Source organism: Sander vitreus, chromosome 1 (genome assembly GCF_031162955.1).
Source record: "Sander vitreus isolate 19-12246 chromosome 1, sanVit1, whole genome shotgun sequence".
Classification (NCBI taxonomy): domain Eukaryota; kingdom Metazoa; phylum Chordata; class Actinopteri; order Perciformes; family Percidae; genus Sander; species Sander vitreus.
In genome coordinates, this window is record NC_135855.1 from 390,208 (window position 1) to 413,190 (window position 22,983).

Below are 22,983 nucleotides of genomic sequence, written 5' to 3' on the forward strand. Positions count from 1 at the left end.
TGGCTTTACACAACGTGCATATGGTTTAGACTTGTCTACGAGCCGTCTGGAGTTTTTTTAAAAGAAAAGCGCCATCAGAAGTGTGTTGCTGCTGTCTTTCTCCATGCCGGCAGCCTGCCTGCATTCTGCAGCAGAAGATGTGTTATGAAGAAGTACGGCAGCGCCAAAGGGTCAACATAGTAGCCGTGAGGCACGACGCAAAGCCGAGGGAAGTGTAAAATAAATTAATCGCATTGTGTCGGCCCTTAATCGCATCGCGATTAATGTGTTAACGCTGACAGCCCTACTTCCTAATACTTTTTTTCCCCACAAGTCACATATGTCGCAGTTTAATATCAGAGTTCTTTTTTTTTACCATGGATTTTCCCATTATTGTTGTTGTACTTTCTATGACTTACTGTGTTGTTGCTATGACGCTAAAGTCACCGTGCTAGCTGCAGCTAGCTAACAACGGTTAATGCTTGTACAACACAGGGATATAGCAAATTGCCTATGCACACTCAATTTTATAAAAGTCCAATTTAAACATATGGAAGATTTAGCCATACACACAGACATACTGATTATATAGATTATAACCAATTAATGTGTGTAGTATTGTGAAAAAAACGTTTTAAACTAGCTACTGAACACAGTATACATTTATTCTGTGTCTTCTGTCACCTTCCCTTTCTGTGTCCTTCCTTGTGTTGTCTTATAGCTCATGACTGCTGCGAGGTGGTGTTGGTCACCTTGTGTTCAGTCAGCCGAGGTGTCCCCGAGACCAACAAGGACCTAAAGCCCTGTCTGGGTCATGTGGCCCCATTGGCCGAGCATCGATTCAGCTTTGTCCAGGATTTGGCTTTTGACATGGCCCAGTTCCTGGTGAGCAACAAGATGAATCACGTCCAAGTGAGCAGTAAAATACCCACACAGACGTGTTTGTCACAGAGCAGGAGAAAAGCGGTTACAATTGGTGAAAAATGATACAGCAATGTGGGCAAAGTGACAGTAAGACAAAAGATTGCCATGTTATTGTTCCTTCCCTGACAAGGCTTGATGCCTCACATTTTATTCAATTCAATGAATTATTACAGCACAATTTATTATCCCATAGAAATTTGATATAGAATTTTCTTTGCCAAGGAGGAGGACATGAGATAATGTAACTAATGGAGCTTAACACTGATGGATGCACGTATATGTGTCTTCTTGCATTTACATCTTACATTTTAGGCATGTGTTTAATGCTCTTAGGCTAAGTGTCTTAAAGCGAGTTCTTCCAGTAGACTAAGCCTCTGCTCGTCCTAACTTGACTCATCTTTGTAATCACCCTGCACACAGGTGAGCACGGCGGGCCGGGCTGATGGCCTCGATGGGGCACTGCTGCTGGATGAGTGTCAGATTCCCCTGCAGGAGTGTGAACGTCTGGATGAGAGCCTGGCGCTGGCCCTCCACCATCTTGTGCTGCCTCCAGGATGGAGCTTACTGGGGAAAGAACTAACCAACAGCACTGGTGAGACTGGAGGACAGTGGATTGTCTGTCACAATAATAATTAATAATAATTATAATTTCCTCACACAATAAAAATGTCAGAACGTCTCTGCACTGATGCACAAACATATTATAACCAAGTTATAGTTGTACAGCACATAATGACACACATGGCACCTCTGTTTGTGTGTTTGTCTACATGTATGTGTCATATGCAATATTTTTCACCGTGTTGACCAGTTATCAATCAAACTAGGAAGATTGATCACTCTCGGCATTATGTTGCAGCATTTTCAAATCAGTGCAACTTGGCCCAATAGGTGCACAACAGTTGCTGGTCAAAACGAGACATTGTTACTGATTAGTGCAGAAGAGTGTATATTGACACACAACATACAGTTTACTGTTTCCATGTTCTGTGTGAGTATGTGTGTGCTTTGCAGTGTGTATGTCCTACTGCTACGACTTCTGTTTAACCATAATTTAACTTAGCTTATAGACTAATATAGACTAAACTGTCAGCTGATTTATGTGATGCACTCTCAAGCACCGCTGCCACACCTGCATTGGCAGAGTGGAACTGAACACATTTTACACTGACATTATTAAGGTACCGCTTCTGTCTGACCTCCACAGTCTGGATGTGAAAGTGCTGTGTGGACTAGGTTAGTCAGCTAAACCCTGCTGAATTATTTGCTATCTTATGATTCAAATCACCACACTCCACGATTTCATTATTGTTCACACTGCCTGTGTTGGCCGTCCGACCGACTCAATTTTTGGAGAAGCGCAACCCCACGTCACGCTGTGTTGACCAATCATGTAACAGGCGATCAGACTTGTGTGTGTGTGTGTTTTGAGCTATGGTGTGAGAATCCTGTACAGTAAATAGAAAACACTGATAACACTGCCTTTATCGCTGCTACAAGAAAGTTTTAAAACACAAGGGTAAAAAACGAAACACAAGCACTGAACTGCCCAGGAGTTTGTGTAATAGCTGAAAGTTTCCTGCAACAACAAGGCACTCGCTATATCTCGCTCGTCTCTTTTCTTTCTCTCTCTCCCCCTGTGAAATAAGCTCCCTTCAAGTGCGGTTGGAAAGGACAAAATCTATAAAATAGTCATTGTGAAATATAAAGTCTACTTGTGCTTTCTTGGGGGGTTTAAGAACACAACAGGACATCACACAAATGGGCCGTTCTACTGACACTCCGCCCTGCCGCAACACCTGGCTCACCATTGGCCCAAAGTGCGCAGATTGTAGAAAAAGACTCGTTGGGTCATTTTTGTTTTTATTCAAACAACCAGAATCACCCAAAATTCAGGAAACATAAACTGAAGCAAGTCTCAAGTCTGATGTGTGTCAAGACATATATGGTGCTTTTCCATCACATGGTACCTGCTCGACTCGCCTCGACTCTGCTCGCCTTTTTTGGTTTTCCATTATGAAAAAAAGTCCCTGGTACCTGCTAACAGGTACTTTTTTTAGTACCACCTCAGTCGAGGTTCCCAGCGAGCTGAGCTGATACCAAAAGGTGACGTGAAAGTGACAGAGGGGGGTGTCCTGAACAAACCCCCCATTTTTAAATAGTTTAGCCAGCTGTTTATTTCTGCTGCCTCCAGCTTCATTTGAAACTAAATGTGTCTTCTGGCAACAACAACACACCTTCCATGTTCTGTGTGTCGCGTTAGGTCACGGCAGTTTACTGCGGCGCCGCCATGACCACCAGCCACGCTGAGGCGGTACTAACATCTGCAATGGAAAACGGAGTCGAGGCGAGTAGAGTCGAGGCGAGTAGAGTAGAGTCGAAGCGAGTAGAGGCGAGGCGAGTAGAGTAGAGTAGAGTCGAGGCGAGGCGCGTAGAGTAGAGTCGAGGCGAGTAGAGTCGAGGCGAGTAGAGTCGAGGCGAGTAGAGTAGAGTAGAGTCGAGGCGAGTAGAGGCGCGTAGAGTAGAGTCGAGGCGAGTAGAGTCGAGGCGAGTCGAGGCGAGTAGAGGCGAGTAGAGTCGAGGCGAGTAGAGTCGAGGCGAGTCGAGGCGAGTCGAGGCGAGTAGAGTCGAGGCGAGTAGAGGCGAGTAGAGTAGAGGCGAGTAGAGGTGAGTAGAGTCAAGGCGAGCAGGTACCATGTAATGGAAAAACGCCAATACAGTACGTTTGCAATTCATGACATAAAGGCTTCAGCTATGCTTTTTTTCTACAATATTTGAATGACCAATCATGCATTTTATTAACTGATTAAGCCAATTGTACTGCAGTAGTCCCATAATCAGTAATGAGACAATGTAAAATAGAAGTTACCTGGATGTACTGTTACTCTGGTTATAAAAGTACATGCAGAGCCCACAGTCACTGTATATCACATTGTGAATAAAGAATGTAAACACAGTTACTTGGGGAATATAATTAAAACTCAACACAGCCGGATCACGTAGGATACATCTGTCTGTTGTGGTGTTGAACTATAAATCAAAACCTAGCTTTAGTCAGAGCAGTAGCCCAAAAAATTAACTTTTCAGGTACCAGAGACCTAAGTAAATCATAGCTTTGGTGAACCTGTAACCACATATATTGGTAATTTTACCTGATAAATTACTCAAGGATAGATTTTCTTGTAATCTTTTATTAAGCACTGCTTGAAGGCCATACACATCTCTCTGCAATCACAAATAAAAGGCTGATGTCAATGTGGTGTTAGTTGGCAGCTTATATGAACAGACAGACCTGAACATGAAACATGTCTCTATATGGACTTTCATTTGACTTGGGTTATAGTATGATCAAACAGAGCTGAGTATCTCGGTGCTGCAGCCCGGCCAGACAGCAGTTGGGTTGTGAGAAACAGCTATGTCAGTGCAAACAAACATACATTTTTATTAAAATTTAAAGTGGCAATTTTCTCCAGCCATTGACTCTGATGACTTTAATCAGTTAAAGGAAGCCAAACGAGCTGATGGGGATGATAAACTCTACGAGGTAATTGCTCTCTGAGAAGCAGCATAAACAAGACTTTGGGGAGTAGTTAGAGCGCTGCCTCTGCCTCTGGCTATTGTTAAGATAATAGTGTATTGTTTAACTTGGACTTGGATATTAGATTGAACCAGCAGGATTTCTATCCCTTTATTGTCGCAACAAAAATGAAGACTGGAGATTGAAAACCTTCACAATACTTACAATGTTTTATTCCTTATTTGCATGGGACCTGAAGAGAAAGTCATGAAATCAAATTTTCAGTAATGACCTCCCTGCCGATTAGATGAGATCTGCTTGTTACTGTTGTGAAAAGTGTACAGCTTTTTTAAGCTGGACACACACACACACACACACACACACACACACACACACACACACACACACACAGAGAGGCTCCTTTGCATTGAGTTGCGTCAGTTGTCGTGTTGTTGATGTGGAAGGCGGCTTCCTGCTGTGGTGAGTGATGTGTGCTCTAATAGGTTCTGCTTTACAATATGTCACAGCTTCAATACAAGACGCTCAGCTGCAGTGAACTGCGGGGAGGGAAGAAGAGTGCAACTCTGCTCTCCATTTATCAGCTCTGTCAGATGATGGATAGCAGCAGACTATAGGTGGAGGTGATGGTGTTGTATCTCAGTCATCCTTCACGCTGTGGACACGCAGCAGTCACTGATCTCACCATAGCCAGCCGTCTATTGTCCACAAGAAAAATCACTGAAAAGACTGTGCCTGTCAATGGAAGCAACACCCAGCTAATATCCTGTGGAACAGTTGGCAACATTCAGTGTCAAATAATCTGTAGCCTATGGTTTGTCAGTCAATACCGTTTCAGCAAATGACTTGGTGATGTGCAGTCTCAATAGTCCACAAATAGACAGATTCGCTCAGATTATCTATCCTAATTATTTGCAATATGGAGTACACTCAGCTTTTAAGTTTGGTAATACAGGACTTCTAGTGTGTTATGTAGTGGTTGGTTGATTTTGATAATAGGACTGCCCCCTGAATGTTGAGTCGAGTCATCTGTGACCCCTCAGCCATCTTTTTTTGTCGTTCAGCATTTGCAACATTTGCTAGTCAAAGCTTTTCAGATTTCAGGATTTGCAGCTTTCCCTTGTCTTTATTTTAAAATGTAATATCTCTATACTATTGGTTGGACAAACGTTGCAAAACTTCACAGTGAGCTCAGGAAACTGATTTCTTTTTCTCTGTTTTGTGTGACAATTTTTTTGACCAATTAATTAATTAAAAATGAAAATAATTATTGTGGCCCAAAGTTTCTTATAGATAATTAACATCAAGTTTTGGTTGAGGAATTTCATTGGAGTAAGAACAATATTTAACCATTGCATAGCTAGTGAAGCTAACTAGCCAGTTAGCTAGGATCTCTGCCAAGGAGCAGTGAAGCTGTTTTGGTGGCTCAAGTTGAGCCAACATACTGCATGTTGGGGATTGCTGTACTGCAGCAAATAGGTTTAACTACATGTATATCCCAGCTGCCATTGTGCAAAAATGTAATGGATGTTATTGCAGCCAGTTTTGAGAAACCACCATCAAACCCAGCAGTAAAGCATTTCCTGCTGCTGTTTGGCACCTCACATTCCAGTCCGGCCCAGCTCGGCCAAGTGGAGCATTAAATTTGACCCATTAGCTTGAGATTCATCAGGGCAGGCTGGTGCAGACTGGCCTGTGTTAAATGGAGTGAAACCTCTCATCAGCAGACACAACCAGCATTGTTAATGTTCCCTAATGGTTATTGTGGTGCTGATAACAGAATGTGAAATATGTTCTCTGCCCCTTTCACTGATCTGTTAGTTTTCAGCTTTTTTTTTTTTTAAACCTTTTTTTTGGACTGATTTTATCTTACTGTTGAAAATCTGCACAAGGCAGTTAAAACCTCCAATAATAAATCTGAGATGCAATATAGAACTGCCTGTCTGTGTCTAACTGAAAAGCCATGGATTTCCCCTATTTGCTCAAATAAATATCTGGTTTTGTGTATGGACACTGGAGGAAGTAATCTGAAAGTGTGTAACGTAACAAAGACAGCCAACACACTTTTATCAACTCCCATATTGACAATGGCAGCACAGAACGCTACAGCTTCACTTCTTTCATTTTTACTCTTCACAATAAAAGCCTAACTTAAAATTACTCAGAACATTTTGCTAAAAGAAAACCCAGAGACTTATTGTTACTAGGTTGCTTTCTCGGGGCATGACCAGGCAAGGCCTCCCTTCCTCCGGGCATCTGCCTCAGCTTCAGACTCACCCTGGCAATATTTAATTCTCTCTAATGGTCCACCTTTTAATGTGAAATGAGCTTTTATTGAACTCCAGGACTCACTTCCCCCACTCTTTTAAACAAGCTTTCCCCTTATCTCAGGCTGCCCTTTAAAATTGACAATAAATTTGCCAGTGGTCGGCAAGGGCGTAAATCCCAGGGGGGTCGGGGGGGGTCAGGACCCCCCCCCCATCTAAGGGTTGTCCCCTCCTAGAAATATCATTAAAACAATGCTGTGTATTGTAAATAACATAATGATGTATACTTAAAATATCTGTGTAAGTAGTAAAACAATACAAACCCCCAAAAATGCTTTTTAAGTTTAGAAACATTTTGAGTCCCCCCTCCCTTGCCTCACAGTGGTTTGGTCCACTGCCTGCTGTAGGATCTGCAATAGACTCCCAGTCCCATCAGGTAGTGACAGGAGTGTAGTAAGTAGGTGGTCCAAGGCTGTTTTATTCATATTAAACATCGGATGAAGTTCTTCTTTTCTCAAATAGAAATGATGCTGAGTAATTAATGAATTAGTCATGACAAAATGTTTGCTATGTTAGTGTGATATAATGTAACGTTACCTAGCTTATAGCTTGTTGGATAGAAATGCACCCACTACAACTAACGTTACCACGGCGATAAGCCTAACGTTATGTGTGTGAACTGATATTAGGGTTAATATTGAAGATCTAGAGTTGTGTTTTGCTGAATATGAAGTTAAATGGCTGATCAGTTAAATATATATCCTCTGTCCCAGAAGAAACCTAATATTTATGTGGAGGACGCAAGATCATTTTATAATTATAATATGACCGCGTGGTGAACCTATGAAACAAACTCATATTTAGACATCTGACGTTAAAGATTTGTGTTGTTGTTAAAAATGACAGAGAAAAGAAAAACAGACATAAGATCCTTTTTCAGTAGGCCTACACAAAACGCCAAGTAAGTACATTAAGTCCTCATATCAAGACAATTTGGTAACATCTTTATAAGAATGGGTGCTTATGGAAATACTAACGTCACTATGTCACAGGAAAAGGAGACCGAAAGAACTGAGGAACAGGGAGACCAGGGAGAGTCAGGTGGAGAGTCTCAGGGAGACCAGGGAGAGTCAGGTGGAGAGTCTCAGGGAGACCAGGGACAGTCAGGTGTAGAGTCTCAGGGAGACCAGGGACAGTCAGGTGTAGAGTCTCATGGAGACCAGGGACCATCAGGTGTAGAGTCTCATGGAGACCAGGGACCGTCAGGTGTAAAGTCTCGGGGAGACCAGGGACAGTCAGGTGTAGAGTCTCATGGAGACCAGGGACAATCAGGTGTAGAGTCTCATGGAGACCAGGGACCGTCAGGTGTAAAGTCTCGGGGAGACCAGGGACAGTCAGGTGTAGAGTCTCATGGAGACCAGGGACAGTCAGGTGTAGAGTCTCATGGAGACCAGGGACCATCAGGTGTAGAGTCTCAGGTAAGTGTGTTGAGCTCAGTTCATATTTTTGGAGGTGTGTGTCTGTCAGGGTGAGCAGATGATCTTCACCAGTGGCTCACTCATTTACATTATGATCAGCTAATTTAACACGTGTACAAAAGCATTGTATTTCTTTTATATGGGGACACTTTTTGAAAATAAGTCATTATGTTTTAAGGTATTTTTGTGGCTTGATTGTAAACAACTTAAAAATAAATAAATACATGATTTTAAAGAAGAATATTTCATTCAAATTAGTCATCTTTTTCATTGAATCAAGAGAAACACTGAAAAGAAGGATAATGGTACAGTCTCCATGCTACACTAACGATGGTATAAAGACTTTCCTCTGTCTACACATGTCCTCTACCTGTATAATTGTGGCTGTATTATTTGTGTCCTCTTCAAATGAAAGAAATGAAAAAGAAAAAAGAAATGTTATGTTTATTTCCCCCCCCCCCCCCACCCCACCCCACCCCCTTTCTCAGTGAATGCAGAGAGAGATTTAATTACACAGATTCCATTTAAGATGGTTGTCTGGAATAACCAGCAGCCACTCATCCTGACTGGAATGCTAAAGGGAGCCTTTCTGAGTTTATTTTGCTTTGGCAGAAAGGTGTGTGTGTGTGTGTTTGCGCTTGTTTTACTATATTTGTGGGGTCCAAAAACCAGGGAATACAGTATACTTGTGGGGTCTTAATAATAAATGACCAGATTAAAAATACTGTCAATTGGCATGTTGGCTTTAATCTAAAAATTACAGTATTGGTTTACAAATATTGATTCATTGTTGAAGACAGACCGAGACAAGCTGTGGTTTCATCAGTCTGTAAATGTGTAAATGTCTGTTTACTGGGTCACTGTGGACCTTGTACTGGGTCCTGTTCTTATGTTGATAACCGAGTTATCTAGATTAGAATGTTGACGATGTGACACTAGTCTGGGTGTTTTGGTTCTTCGAAGATGGCTTCAATTATATCTGGAACAGTTGTCAGAGCAGCAAGTCCTCAAGCCCGAAACCTGCAAAAGGGCAGGCTTATTGACATAAGACATATATGACATATACACATATAAGACATTTTACTGCAAACCACATGCATGAAGTCCTTTTCAGATGCAGATGGCTCGCTTTCTTTGTTTAAAATGTCATAATTTTGGAAGAGAACATGCAGGTTATTAGGAAATCATTATGATCTGTTGGTGTAATTTTCACAACTAAATGTTCATAATGAAGAGTTACCTGTACCTATATGTAGGGCTGTCAGCATTAACGCGTTAATCGCGATGCGATTAAGGGCCGAGCATAATGCGTTAATTTTTTTTAATCGCATGCCGGCATTATTAATTTATTTTCACTTCACTCATCTTTGCGTCGTGCCTAACAGGATACTATTTTGCCGTACTTCCTCCTAACACATCCTGCTGCTGCAGGAACAGCAACGCGGATTTCGGTGCCTCATTCTGGTGCCGCTGATATGTCTGCACTTCTCTCTGCTGCTCTGAAACACAAACACCGCTGCACATGACGCTAGTTAACACTATACTCAACAGCAGCTAATGTTAGCCTACCGCTAGCTAGTTAACACTATACTCAACAGCAGCTAACGTTAGCCTACCGCTAGGTAGTTAACACTATACTCGACAGCAGCTAACGTTAGCCTACCGCTAGCTAGTTAACACTATACTCGACAGCAGCTAACGTTAGCCTACCGCTAGCTAGTTAACACTATACTCGACAGCAGCTAACGTTAGCCTACCGCTAGCTAGTTAACACTATACTCGACAGCAGCTAACGTTAGCCTACCGCTAGCTAGTTAACACTATACTCGACAGCAGCTAACGTTAGCCTACCGCTAGCTAGTTAACACTATACTCGACAGCAGCTAACGTTAGCCTACCGCTAGCTAGTTAACACTATACTCGACAGCAGCTAACGTTAGCCTACCGCTAGCTAGTTAACACTATACTCGACAGCAGCTAACGTTAGCCTACCGCTAGCTAGTTAACACTATACTCGACAGCAGCTAATGTTAGCCTACCGCTAGCTAGTTAACACTATACTCGACAGCAGCTAATGTTAGCCTACCGCTAGCTAGTTAACACTATACTCGACAGCAGCTAACGTTAGCCTACCGCTAGCTAGTTAACACTATACTCGACAGCAGCTAACATTAGCCTACCACTAGCTAGTAGCTGGATTAAACAGGGTTAAATGCTGACAGCTAACACTAAACGGTGTAAAGTGTGACTGTGTTTTACTGTAGAGGATTCAACACCGGGATGTAACAATCTGCAGCTGCTGTTGTCGGAAAAACACAGACGGTGCGTTTAATGAAACTGGTAATTTACAGTCTCGTGGTGCATTCAAAGTTGTTAAATGCCCTTTTCCCATCTGGTGGTTGTTTTTGTCATTCAACTGCTATTTACTAGTGAAATAAGTTATTGTTATAGTGATTACATTATTATTAAACATTAAAACCAAACAATACCCAACCCTAATATTGACTCTAGATTCTAATGTGTGACTAGATTAAATATATAATAAACAAATACAAATCTTAAAATCAAGTCATTTTCTTTGCATTCATTTGATTCCCAATCAAGATCCTCTGGCAAGAATGGCTTTCCATTGTTAATATGGACTTAAAAACTGTTAAAAATGCAAAATAATAGAATTAGATAAGATTAGATTAATCGCGATTAACTATAGAAATTCAACGATTAATCACGATTAAGAAAATGTAATTGTTTGACAGCCCTACTTATATGTGATGAAATATAAACAAAATAAAGGTCTGTACACAACAAAAGAAGCAGTCCCAATGTGGTTTGAGATACTGTGAACAAAAATACTGAAGCACAGCTAAAATATATTCTGACTGTTAAAAGACCAATGGAGCCAGAATTGCATTTCATTCACATTAAAATGTATAAACTTATTAACTGAAAAATGTTGATTTTAAAAAGCCTTCATTTTCATAGTGAGCTTATCATTATCACTTAAAAGTCTCTTGTAAGATAACCTCATCACTCATAGTCAGTGGTAATATCTAATGTTTAACAGCCTGGAAACTTGTCAAACATGGTGGAGCACAATGTCGAAGAAAATCACACCCATAACAATGCAGGCTCACATATGAATCTATTGCCCCAGTGCATGCTGGGAGGGTTGCCAAGATACCTACTTCATGTAACTGTAATCACATTACAGGCATCAGCCAATCATATGAATGCTGATCATTGTTTCAAGTCTCTTGTCATGTTTCCTTTATTTCAAGATAAGAGTGCAGTGTGTTATTCAAGATAACTTCATCCAGGATTAACACATCAATCCTTAAACTGCTTTCAAAGAACCAAATTAGCTGGATGAGAATAAACAGGATTATGTTAGCCTGATAACAGCATGTTAGCCTGAATTAGTTGAACCACATTTGAAGAACAGGGCCCAGGTGTATTAGATGATGCCTTGGTGTTGCCAAGCTGCAGCAAGTGATGGTATGTCGCTATTGCAACACGTATTGGCTGCCTGGACTGCTGCTCTCTTCTGTCTTTCTCTGTTTTTTGTTTATTTGCTTGTTTCTGTACTTTGGTATTAATTTCTGTATTTCTTGTCCTCCGTCTCTTCCTCAGACCTGAAACCTCAAGAGACTCTGCTGCATTTCTCAGCACGTCGAGGTCTTTTCCGGGTTACGCACTTCCTGCTGCAGCAGTCTGGAGCGAGAGAAGCCCTGCGATTGGCCAACAGACAAGGCCACACCCCCTCTGCCATTGCAGCCCTGCGAGGACATGAACGCCTCCTCAAGCTCCTCACACAGTAAGCACTAAGCACATCTTGCAATTACAGTCAAAGGCTGCGCACAGTAATGGTGAATAGTGCTATTCAGTTTTAGCATAATTACAAAAAAATCAAACCGAAGGGAATTGTGATTTTAGCTCTGAGTTTCAGTGAACATTGCCCTCCTCTCTGTACAAACTTATGTTAATATATCGAAGGGCAGATGGCGTGGTTCCTCCAGGCCCTTGAGAGCAGCCTTGTTTGTCTTGTGTCTTCACGGAACAATAGAACTATCCAAAAAGCATCACCACAAAGACCACTGCAGCTTAGCTTAGCACTTTCAGCTGCAGCCAGATAGTTGAGGGCAGATAGTTTAGGTATTATCCCTAATAGTGCCTTTTTTCTGAGTCACTTGTGAGGTCAGATTCTTCTCACCCTTTTCTAGTAAAACATTAAACTGAGGGTGGGGGTGGACAGCTTCTTGGTAAATGGACTGAGACACTGCTTAAAGTGAAAATAGACCCTTTTATGTCTTTGAAACACTCTACTTATCTGCTGCAGAAGAGTTTTCACTTAACTCAAAATGAAGATGCCACAAGCTGAAAGACAACTACCACTTAGTGAGCTTTCTCATTGCCAAGCATGCACTAAAGTTGCTTTACAACTTACAGCTCCCTCTTTATGTGTTTGTAATTACTTTTCCCTCATGAAAAGTGAAGTCACTAGCAGCCTGGCTGGTGACCTCAGCTGCTGGGCCTCACAGCTAAAGCAATCCACCCAGGATTACGCAAACAGATCTGCCTGACTGGGAGGTGTCTCCCCTTTACAGCACTATCTTTATGAACAAAAACACTGCACATACTTTTATCTTCAACACTTAAAGTAAATGCAGAAGGGGGAGTCAAGTTTTCTAGGAAAGCTTATCAAATAGGTAGTAGGATATTGCAGGGTGTATTTTACTATAGGAAAGGAAAGTAACATTTTTGGTTGACTGGCCACAGCGTCTGGAACCTTTTAACGTACCAGCTACTTAATTCCTTGACAGCGTCTCCATAGGTTGCTTGGTAATCTGCTAAACTACTAGAATAGACATACAACCACAGCTTTTGACTGATGGACTTTCCAAAATGCACGTGGATTATTGAAAGAAAGAGGGGAGTGTGGATCAGCTGACATCACTATTAAAACCCTCTCTTGAAAGCAGTTTTGTGCCGTGTTAACCAATCTCGCTACAGGCTGTTCGGGATGATCAAAGTGTTTATTTTACAACAGGGCTCAGACGGACAAAGGGACTGAGACTATCCAACTGGTGTCAACTGACGCTCGGGTAGTTTGCCACCTCCCCAGGCTGAACACACACACTCTGACGCTAAGGATCCCTCCCGGCCACGACCCTCCAAACCTTCAGCGGAACGTAGGCCAGCTGCTGCACTCAATATGCCATCTCCATGCCAAGGTGAGTCATGCCACCCTGCCCTTTTAGCACTTTATCTCTACTCACATTGGCTTCATCCAGGAGCTCTGCTGCTGCTGAACATTGTTGGATTGTTTGTCTATTCACTGCCCTAATTTTTTTTAACCTTCAAGCTTAGTTTGTATAACCGGTGGAACACCTTATGCAATCACAGAGTTGGCGATTGATAAGAACTAGGAGGCAGCTCTGTTTGTTTCTCTGAGGGAAAAGCTAACGTTTATCCTCCTCCTTTTCTATATTCCGCAGGGAGTTTGTGTACTGGAGCTGCAGTTTGATTCTCTGCACACAGCCGCTGAATGTTGTGATGGTGTAGAAACAGAGATAACCTGTCTGGAGCGACTACAGCTGCCTGCTACAGCATCACAGTGCCTGGATACAACAACAGAAGGGAGCTGGGTGGAAAACTGCTCAGTGGAAAGTCACAGTCGTTTTCATTGTGGATCTGGTGAGACTGGGAATGCAAATAGAGTCTTGAGTTTGTCTGTGAGTACTCCAACGTCAGACTTACGTCCCCAGGAGCCTGGCCTCGGCCCCCAAGTGGACTGGGTGTGTCTCAGTTCAAACACTGGGAGAGATTACTGCCAAATAGAGCAGGAGGGAACGGAGCAGCCTGTTGTTTCCACCCAGAGTTTGTGTTTGCGTGACAGAAGTGAAGGAGCACAGAGTGGGGCAGAAGGGGAGTGCCTCACTGTGGGAATCCTACCATCAGCAGGCTGTGATAAACAGGCAGAGGAAACTGATAGAAGAGAGGCTGTGATCTGGGAAGGACAGGAGGCCACGGAGGGAAAAGACAGCTCAGAGCAGGAAGCAGAGGACAGCACAGCTAGAAGCAGGGAGGAGGAGACCAACTCAGAGTCAACAGAGCCAATAACGCCCAGTGGAGTCACAGAAGCTTCGATCATGGGCCAGTCCCCGTCATCAGAGGGCTCAGAGGTATCGGACACCTCTGATTCTGAAATGAAGGAGTGTTGTCAGGAAGGAGGGACTAGTGGGAAACTTTGCCAGGAGCTCTGGGACAGACTCCCTTTAGAGGAGGAGAAGACAAAGAGTGAAGGGTTAACAGACCCTGTATCAAACCCAGGGGACCTCCCCAACCCATCGCTGATAGACTGCGGTGATGTAATCAAGGAGCCTGAATCTGCTGTTCCACGTCTCTTGATGGAGAGCCTCCACGAGGGGGAACCTCCAGCAGACATAAACAACCTGGAACAAAACCAGGAAACAGCTGGTAGGGATTACGCTACAGAGCAGCAGTGGTGCTTGGCTCCAGAAACCGGTTGTCATTCTGGGAATTGTACTGGAACAGCGAGTGGTAAAGAGGTAGGTGGCGAAGACAAAGTCGAACCTTCTGGATACAATATTGAAAGTACCAGTTTTCCTATGGACGGACAACCTGACAATACAGCTGATTGTCGGACTGCTGATAACTCCATGGAAGATTTACAACCAGATCCATCACCTGAGCCGCCACCTGAAATGATGCCCAGCTCCAGCAACAGACACGCTGATCATGATTCAGGGATGACCCCCGTCCTCTCCAGTGATGATGATAGCAGTTTCCGATCAGTCGGAAGCTCCACAACAGATATATTCCACCCCACTCAGGACAATGCTAGTATGGAGGATCAGGACTTGCTTCAAACCAAGATAGCAGATATGTCAGGATTCAAGCAAGAGGATGATTCAAACCCTGGTGAGGGCAATGGACATGCACTAACTGTTGATGCAGGGCTTCCGTTGGAGCCGGGTGCTGTCAGTGCACTGACAGTGACAGACTGCAGCCAGACTGGCACTGAGGCTGAATCACAACTATCACCCAGCTTCCAGACAGCTGGGGCTTTTAATCCTGAGGGGATGAGAGAGAAACTTTCCCCAGAACTTTCCAAAGAGGATCTTTTGTTAGGTCCTTCCTTGTCAGAGAGCGGGGATGCTCCGATGATGAAGGCACATGAAGGAGAAACTAGAGAGGACATTGACTCTGAACTGAATGCAGTGATTGAGCATTCAACATCAGAGGTCACCAGTAGGGTTTTATTTGAACCCAGTTCATCTGTTGCAGAAGAAAGTGAAGTGATTGGCACGGTTGAAGGAGACCATCAGTTAACAGAGACCAGTGATGAATCTGCAGTGGCCTCAGCTGAAAAGAGTGGAGACCTGCAATTGGTGCAACAGCAACCCAACCCAGATAATCCAGAGATGACAGCAGATGAAAGGTCACCTGATGAGGGATCAAGGCACTCAGAGGATCAGGTCAATGCATCTTCATTAAAAGGTGTCACTCCACTTTCAGATAGCGCAGATGTCAATGCCTTGGAAGTAGAGCCTCCTCGCCCAAACAATGAAGCATACAGTGGACCTGATGTTGAGAATGAGGTGACTGAAAATCCAGTGACTCTTGACACAGCGGATGGAGCATCACAAATCCACAGCAGTGCAATTCAAGGTGGGCAAACACTGATTTATTTCAGTCCCAGTTCAAGTTTATTGTAGTTCCACACACTCACATACATCACAGGGCAATATGTTTGTCAAAGTCTTATTCCTAAACAAATATGCTAAATCATATTCAGTCCTTCTGTGCTGATTAATGACAATAGCTCCACCAAGCTAAATGCAATGTAGCTCACAGTATAGAGGTTTTTGTTTGACATCCTGTTGTGATATATTGCTGTTGTGAAGACATGCTTTGCTTAGGCTTTCTGCTGTTTTGGGGGTAATTGTCTTTCTAATGAGAATTTAGGATTTATTTATTTTTATTTAAAGAAAGAGGTCATTTTAAAACACTTCCCCTAAAATGGGACATTAGCACAATCATTTCACCACATCAGTTCATGCAGGGACACTGGGATACATTGTGACCTGTTATGTAACAGGAAATAATAAGCCAGTTCATATCTTTTGATTTCTTAGGCCATGTATAGTCTGACAACATTTCACTTTATATTCGTATGTCCTCTGTTAGTCACACACACAGGCACACTCTGGCTACAGCATGCAGTACTGTATGTCAGCAAACACAGTCACATTACCAGTGCATGTGACCAAGGCTCAAACACAAAGCTGGAAGGCTGGCTTCTCTAAAACAAACATACACAAGCCAGCTGATGAGTGAGGCCAGCAGAGTCTCTCTTCTCTAAGTGAACTTCCAGCACTCCTCTGTCTGCAATGTTCACTCATCAGGAATAATTGTACTGGACCCAAGTCCAATAAAGAGAGGTCAAGGGCAAGGTTGGTGCTGTGCGTCACACAGAGACCGGGGTGTCATTATGAACGCAGGGATTTATTTACAGCCTGACAGTGGCCTAGCATCAGGTAACATAATAGGCAATCAGAGACAAGCTTTCTGTTGTTTCATGGTTTGGAAATAAAGATGTCGTTAAGTTCCGGGAAGTTGAGGACCCAAAGGCAGAGAGCAGGCAGGCAGGCAGGAGAAAGTTGAAGTTGAGGATTTATTAAACCAAAACACAAAAAATAACCAAGGGAGTCCAGAGAATAGCTGACATGGAGAAACACGACCGGAATGAACACATACAATGACCTGACACAGGACAAGGGGAACACAAAGACTAAATACAGAGGGTAACGAGGTAACAAGAGGCAGGTGACACAAGGGCTGGGAAACAGGTGGAAAACATCAGGCAATCACAAGAGTGGGAAAACACAGGGAGTAAAACTAGACAAGACAAGACAGAGAACAGACTATCAAAATAAAACAGGAAACAGAACGTAAAACAAGACCAATAATCACACAACAGAAGGAAACAAGACATGACAGAAAACCAGGCTACAAAAATGACAAGAAAACAGACTACGATAAGACAAGACAAAACACCAAAACCATAACAGATGTGAAGATTCAATCTAGATTCTAGTGGATGTTTAAAAACACAAGAAAGTCAGAAGTAGTTCTCCTTTTTCATGGAGAGTCATTTTTCTGAGACTTTTCAATTCCATCTAGCATTCCTTAAAGCCTAACTCTCGCCAAAATGCAACCTAGGGTCTTTTTGTGAATGTACCCGAGTCAAAATTTCGTTTAAAAGCATATTTAGGACAGAATCGCCACTTTTAAGATTTACCGTATTCTGGTTTTTGGGTCAAATGGCCTTTTGAATGGGAGAGCTAGGGACAGTTTTATGCTAGCCTCAAAATATCTATTTTTAAACCACTAAGAAGACTCGACACAACATGAGACTTTGGTTCAAGTATCACCAGGGACTCTACACCTTAACCACAGCACTGACAACATTGGTTGTGTTCAGAGTTTACTAAAAAGAAAGGTTTTAACAACTCACGTTAGCAGTTGTTGTTTACGCTATCCTCCATTTTCCCAGTCCAAAATAGGCGATCTCTGAATGTGAATGAAGGGACTCCATAGGAGGAAATGTCATTCTTATATGAGGCTCCTTTTACAACTACGAGGTCAACATTGTGTTTCACTAACGACAAAACAAAGAATTGTCTGTGCATTTATATGGAACTACGCTTTAGGAGCTTTCCATCTTTACTCTCCTCCCTCGACTATTTCTGACTGGCTCGACAGACGGAGACCGGAAGAACAACAGCCCGCGTGAGTTGTTAAAACCTTTCTTTTTAGTAAACTCTGAACACAACCAATGTTGTCAATGCTGTGGTTAAGGTGTAGAGTCCCTGGTGATACTTGGAGCAAAGTCTCATGTTGTGTCGAGCCTTCTTAGTGGTTTAAACATAGATATTTTGAGGCTAGCATCAAAGTGTCCCTAGCTCTCCCATTCAAAAGGCCATTTGACCAAAAAACCAAAATACGGTACATCTTAACCCTGCCGATTCCATCCTAATTATGCTTTTAAACGAAAGTTTGACTCGGGTACATTCACAAAAAGACCCTAGGTTACATTTTGGTGAGAGTTGCGCTTTAAGTCATGTTCACTGACACAAGCCTTCCAAGATAATTTTCTTTAATCCATCACAAATACTTTTACAGTACCATCAATGCACTATTTGGTTACTGTTTTTACAACCAACGAATGATTCATTTATTTACATTCAGTGGTTATTGTCCCTATGGGAAATGTAGCCTTAAGGAAGGTTTTAGTACATAAAAACTATAGACACAAGCTGCTACAACACTATTTCAACAGTCAAACTTCTCAGTGTATCTGCAGTGAGGATAGATAGTCCCACTCCCTTTCACTTGAAACACTTATTTATTCTATATTTGGAGGATTAGCCACTGAACTGATTGCATTGTGTTGTGTGCATTTCTCCAGTTGTGGAAGTCATCATGTCTGAAAAAACTGTAATCGGTGCAGGGGAGGAAGAAAATGGGCCCTCAGAGGAAACCGACTTCTCCATGGTAAGTCTCTACTTTAGTTGTCTGATTCAACCTCTGCTTTATGGTTGACGTAGGTTTGATTAACAACGTGAGTATAAGATGAATCATTGGTTGATGTTTTGATCTCCTGTGAAACACCCTAAGTAGTCTTTGGCACAAAGGTGACTTCCTGAGTCATTATTACATGACCAGGGTTAAAATGTGACGGGAAACTAAAGTTGGATAGACCTTATTCACAGCAGATATTTTGACCTGTCAAACAGGGGTAAATAATAACATCACTAATTGCTGCATTGCAATGCTATTAGATCCACATGGGCTTCTACTGCTATGACAAGTCAACACGTCAAAGTGCTCTGATGCTAGAAGCAAGATTTATTCTGAACAAAAAACTCAAGTTGCTCTCAAGTTTACTGTTAATATTGTTGGGAAACCTTGTGTTTTTTGTGCTTGTAAAAAGTCTGGCATTTAAGACAAAGGTACACTTTTTTATTAAAACATATATTTAAGAGATTCCTAACAGAAATTTATTAGAAGTTTTTTTTCAACTTTTGAACATCCATTAACCCTCCATTCCACGCCACCACCTCATACGTGTATATCTCTGGTTTTCAATAAATAATATAAACAGTAATAATAAATAGTGGTAAAACACAGAGAAACAAGTTCGCCAGCAAATCATGAAAGATAAATACCTTGAAAAATGGTACCTATAGTAGACTTAAACATAAATAATAATATTAATGTGCATGCATTGACAGGCGGGTTTTGTCAGCCAGGTACAGTAAGTATACATGTTGATACATGATACAAGACAAGTTCATAGTGAGTCTGAATACCACTAATTGGTAACTTCCATGGTTGCACATGAGTCAGTTCAGTGGCCACATGATTGAGTTGTGACTCATTTCCATTTATAACAATTTTAAGAATTCTGTATCCTGTTAGCATTGCCAGTTTGTAAGAGCCATGCATCTATAGATTTAAGGCACAAAGTCACTTTTCATCTGCAGAGTTTAATGAGAAATTTGCATGAAAGTAAAAATACATACTTTATTATGTTAAATGTACATAGAGAATACATAGGTCATTATTGCAAAAAATTTGCAAAGCTTAATCAGTAACAGCATTTCACATTTTAAGTATGACTTCTACATTTACTTCACTGTAAAATCCAACAGGCTCTCCCTACATCATCTTGTGGGAGGCATGTTATGCAGTTGAATTATCACATGGATACTATCTTCAGTAGACAAGGCTTTACTCTGAAATGTTGCTGACTGACAGATTCCTCAGCAGCCATAGACTGGAGTGGCTCTGCTTATTCCTGGCTTGCGGTCTAGGTCAGTGGCATGTTTTGAACGCCAGATGTTTGACTGGTGAAGGATATACACACAGTCTGCAGTATGCTAGGGTCGCCAGCAGAGGGCGATGTAACCTCAATGGCGTCACTGCAGTTTTTCCCCATTTAATGCCATTCGTTCCTGTTGAAATCAATTTCTATGATGGGCAGGTCGATTTTGAGTCATGCTGGTGTTCAACAGACTGTAGGAGTTGAGGTGAGGAATGACTTGTTTACTTACTAGAGATGCATCCTCAGAACTTATCTTTAGCATTATAGTTTACACACTTTTTGAATCATAGCAATGTTTAGATGCATTAGAAGAATGTGAAATTTATAAATAATAATTATCATAGAATAATCATCAACCATCATGATTTATTTGACATATACATCATTTGTAATGTGAAATTAAAGAAAGTTAAATAGTAAAAATATATAGACTCTAAAACTCCAGACAACAGCAGATAATAAAAGTGACTAGATGACAAGATCTAAATGATGGCAGCCACAACTAGCTGCAGAAAAGGAGATGTAAGGTTAATGAAGTAATTAAAATTGCAAAGTGTGTCAGCGTTTTGAAAAGATGATAAGATAGTAAGCTATTTAGACAGCAGAGGATTTAGTGCTGGTTATTTCAGCATGTAGGCCTCTGGCATATGTCATATTTTAGAATAAATGTACTTTGAATGTTCATAGCATGGCCTTCATCAGGAGATGTGAGTCATGTCCTCAAGACATGAGCATGAGATACGTTAGATTAGATTATTTTACAAATGGAATTCATATAAACACGGCGAATAAACACACAGCGAAGTCATGGCAACACCTACTCTAACAGAAGAAAGCAACATATAAGTTACTGCCTGTTCAATAAACACATTTGGCTACCGATGTTGCTGTATGTATGTGGGGAGTTTTTGCATTCACCACATTGTTCTTTAACAAGGCTGTTGATACAGCAGCGGCTTTGGAGATGCCATTTTACTTGCCATTTAGAATTTTCCAGTATAAACAGCTCATCGTGTCAGTAAACTCTACAGCCAAGGGCCAGAAAAGGCCGCGCCAACAAAATAATTCAAACAAGATGAACTGTATGGTTTTGAACACCTCTGTATTTTAATTATGTGTCTATATCTGTGATATATATCCTGTATGTTACAGTATTATTTACCAGATTGGCCAGGCATGATTGATCTGCTATATAGACAGAATCTGAAGGTATCATATGCTTGGTTTATACAGAAGGGAGAACATACAAATGAATATTTTTTTTTTTTTTTACTGATATGAATTTAAAGTCCCTGGCTTAATACGCTGGATCTCACCTCTTTTATTTGTGTCCTTGCTTTTCTTACTTGCACTGCTTGTAATTTACTAATGAAAAAAATCTGCCAGTCTTATTTATTACTGCTGTTAATGTGTGTGTGTGTTGTTTACCCCCTAATAATGTTGAACAATGGAGTAATACAAGGTAGGAAGTTATATTTTTTTCCCATATAAACTATAGCAGAGCAATATAGAGATTGTCAGTTTCAGTCAAATAAAGTACACAGCAGTTTCTAGTCAAAGTTGATATTTTTTGTGCAAACTCTGTGGTTCATTTGGTTCAACGGATTGAGACACCAGGTGCTCTGTGAAGGTCAGAGTTTGGATGAGGGGAGAATTTGATTTGTTTGGGGCTGCCGGGGATTCACGCCTCTTGTGCTGTTGGCCAACAAAGGGTGGGACCCCAGGTCAAAGCTGGATTCTCATGTCAGGGACAACCCACAGACTGTAGGGATGACAACATGTTTACATGGATCTAAATATCAACCACAGTGTGCAGCCTGTGACAACAATTATAATAACAATTATATTTCTTATAAGGAGTATAAGGACAAGTTATCTGATGGATAAAAACAAACCTTAAAGGAGAATTCCGGCCAATTTTTACGTTAATCTTGATCGCTGTAGCTACGCGAGTAGTTTTGATAGAAAAAAAACCAACCCGAATCAGTGCAGGTAACATGGAGAAGCTGCAGCTACGTACTACAAGCGTCCCCTGAGCTAAAACGGCAGTTGTCAGGGCAAGTTTTAGGTGCCTTTGTGCCTCTTAACAGACACAAAATGCTATTAATATGTCTGTGCCACATGAACAGGGCCCTTACGAGTCAACAAGATGCGTCTTCAACTCAGACATTGATTAAATTCACCTACCCTGGTCCCTGTCTCAATCCTGCCGGTAGATAGCTTGCCCTGCTAGCTGATAGCCGTTAGCTGCTAGCTGCCGTCCGGTGAGTGTATTCAGACAGGCTTCTGTGATAATCATCCCAATAAAAATCCATGGAGCGGCGGTGGTGTGGCTATGTCCTCCAGAGGACAGTTCATGTCACGTCTTGAAGTGTATTCCCCCCTCAAAATAGGTAATTGAGCACTGTAGTGGTTATGACCATATCAGTGACTATGTAACTACATGGAAACGGGATAAACAATGTCTGTGGCTTGCACAGTAATAGCGTTACTGAAGCTTAGCTGTAGCATCACACTGTCTCCTGGGAATTCAGTTGTAGCAGGAAAAGGTAAACAGTAGTGTGCAGATTGGAGCGTAGTGTGTGAAGAGTGGAAAGCGGAGTTGTTTATAAGGGAAGAAGCTTGGAGTAACGTAACTATGGAGAATATAGCAGATATACAACACACGGAAGAGCCTTTTGAGTTTGATGGCCATCGTTATTCATTCGAACCCGAGTATACAGACGAAGAACTAGCCTCACAAGAGTTGGAAAGAACGAGACAGACAGAGGGGAAACAGGCAGATGAACTTGCTGCTCCAAGCTAAAGCTAGCCTTCAGTAACTGGAGGACATAGCCACACCACCGCCGCTCCGTGGATTATTATTGGGATGATTATCACAAAAGC

The 22,983-nt window shown here is 41.8% G+C and overlaps 1 protein-coding gene across 8 annotated transcripts in view; it reads left to right on the forward strand.

Annotated features, from left to right (window-relative positions):
• Positions 1-22,983, forward strand: part of LOC144519472 (A-kinase anchor protein 13-like) — a 113,898-nt gene that overhangs the window by 33,367 nt on the left and 57,548 nt on the right. For 6 of the 8 annotated variants that reach the window (XM_078254664.1, XM_078253046.1, XM_078256285.1 and 3 more), the window contains 6 exons: positions 701-891; positions 1,324-1,495; positions 11,814-11,997; positions 13,231-13,414; positions 13,679-15,875; positions 18,679-18,764. In XM_078254664.1, coding sequence (XP_078110790.1) covers positions 701-891; positions 1,324-1,495; positions 11,814-11,997; positions 13,231-13,414; positions 13,679-15,875; positions 18,679-18,764 — 3,014 coding nt within the window. The remainder of the gene's footprint in view (positions 1-700; positions 892-1,323; positions 1,496-11,813; positions 11,998-13,230; positions 13,415-13,678; positions 15,876-18,678; positions 18,765-22,983) is intronic. The other 2 variants (XM_078257113.1, XM_078258709.1) reach the window with 1 other exon arrangement.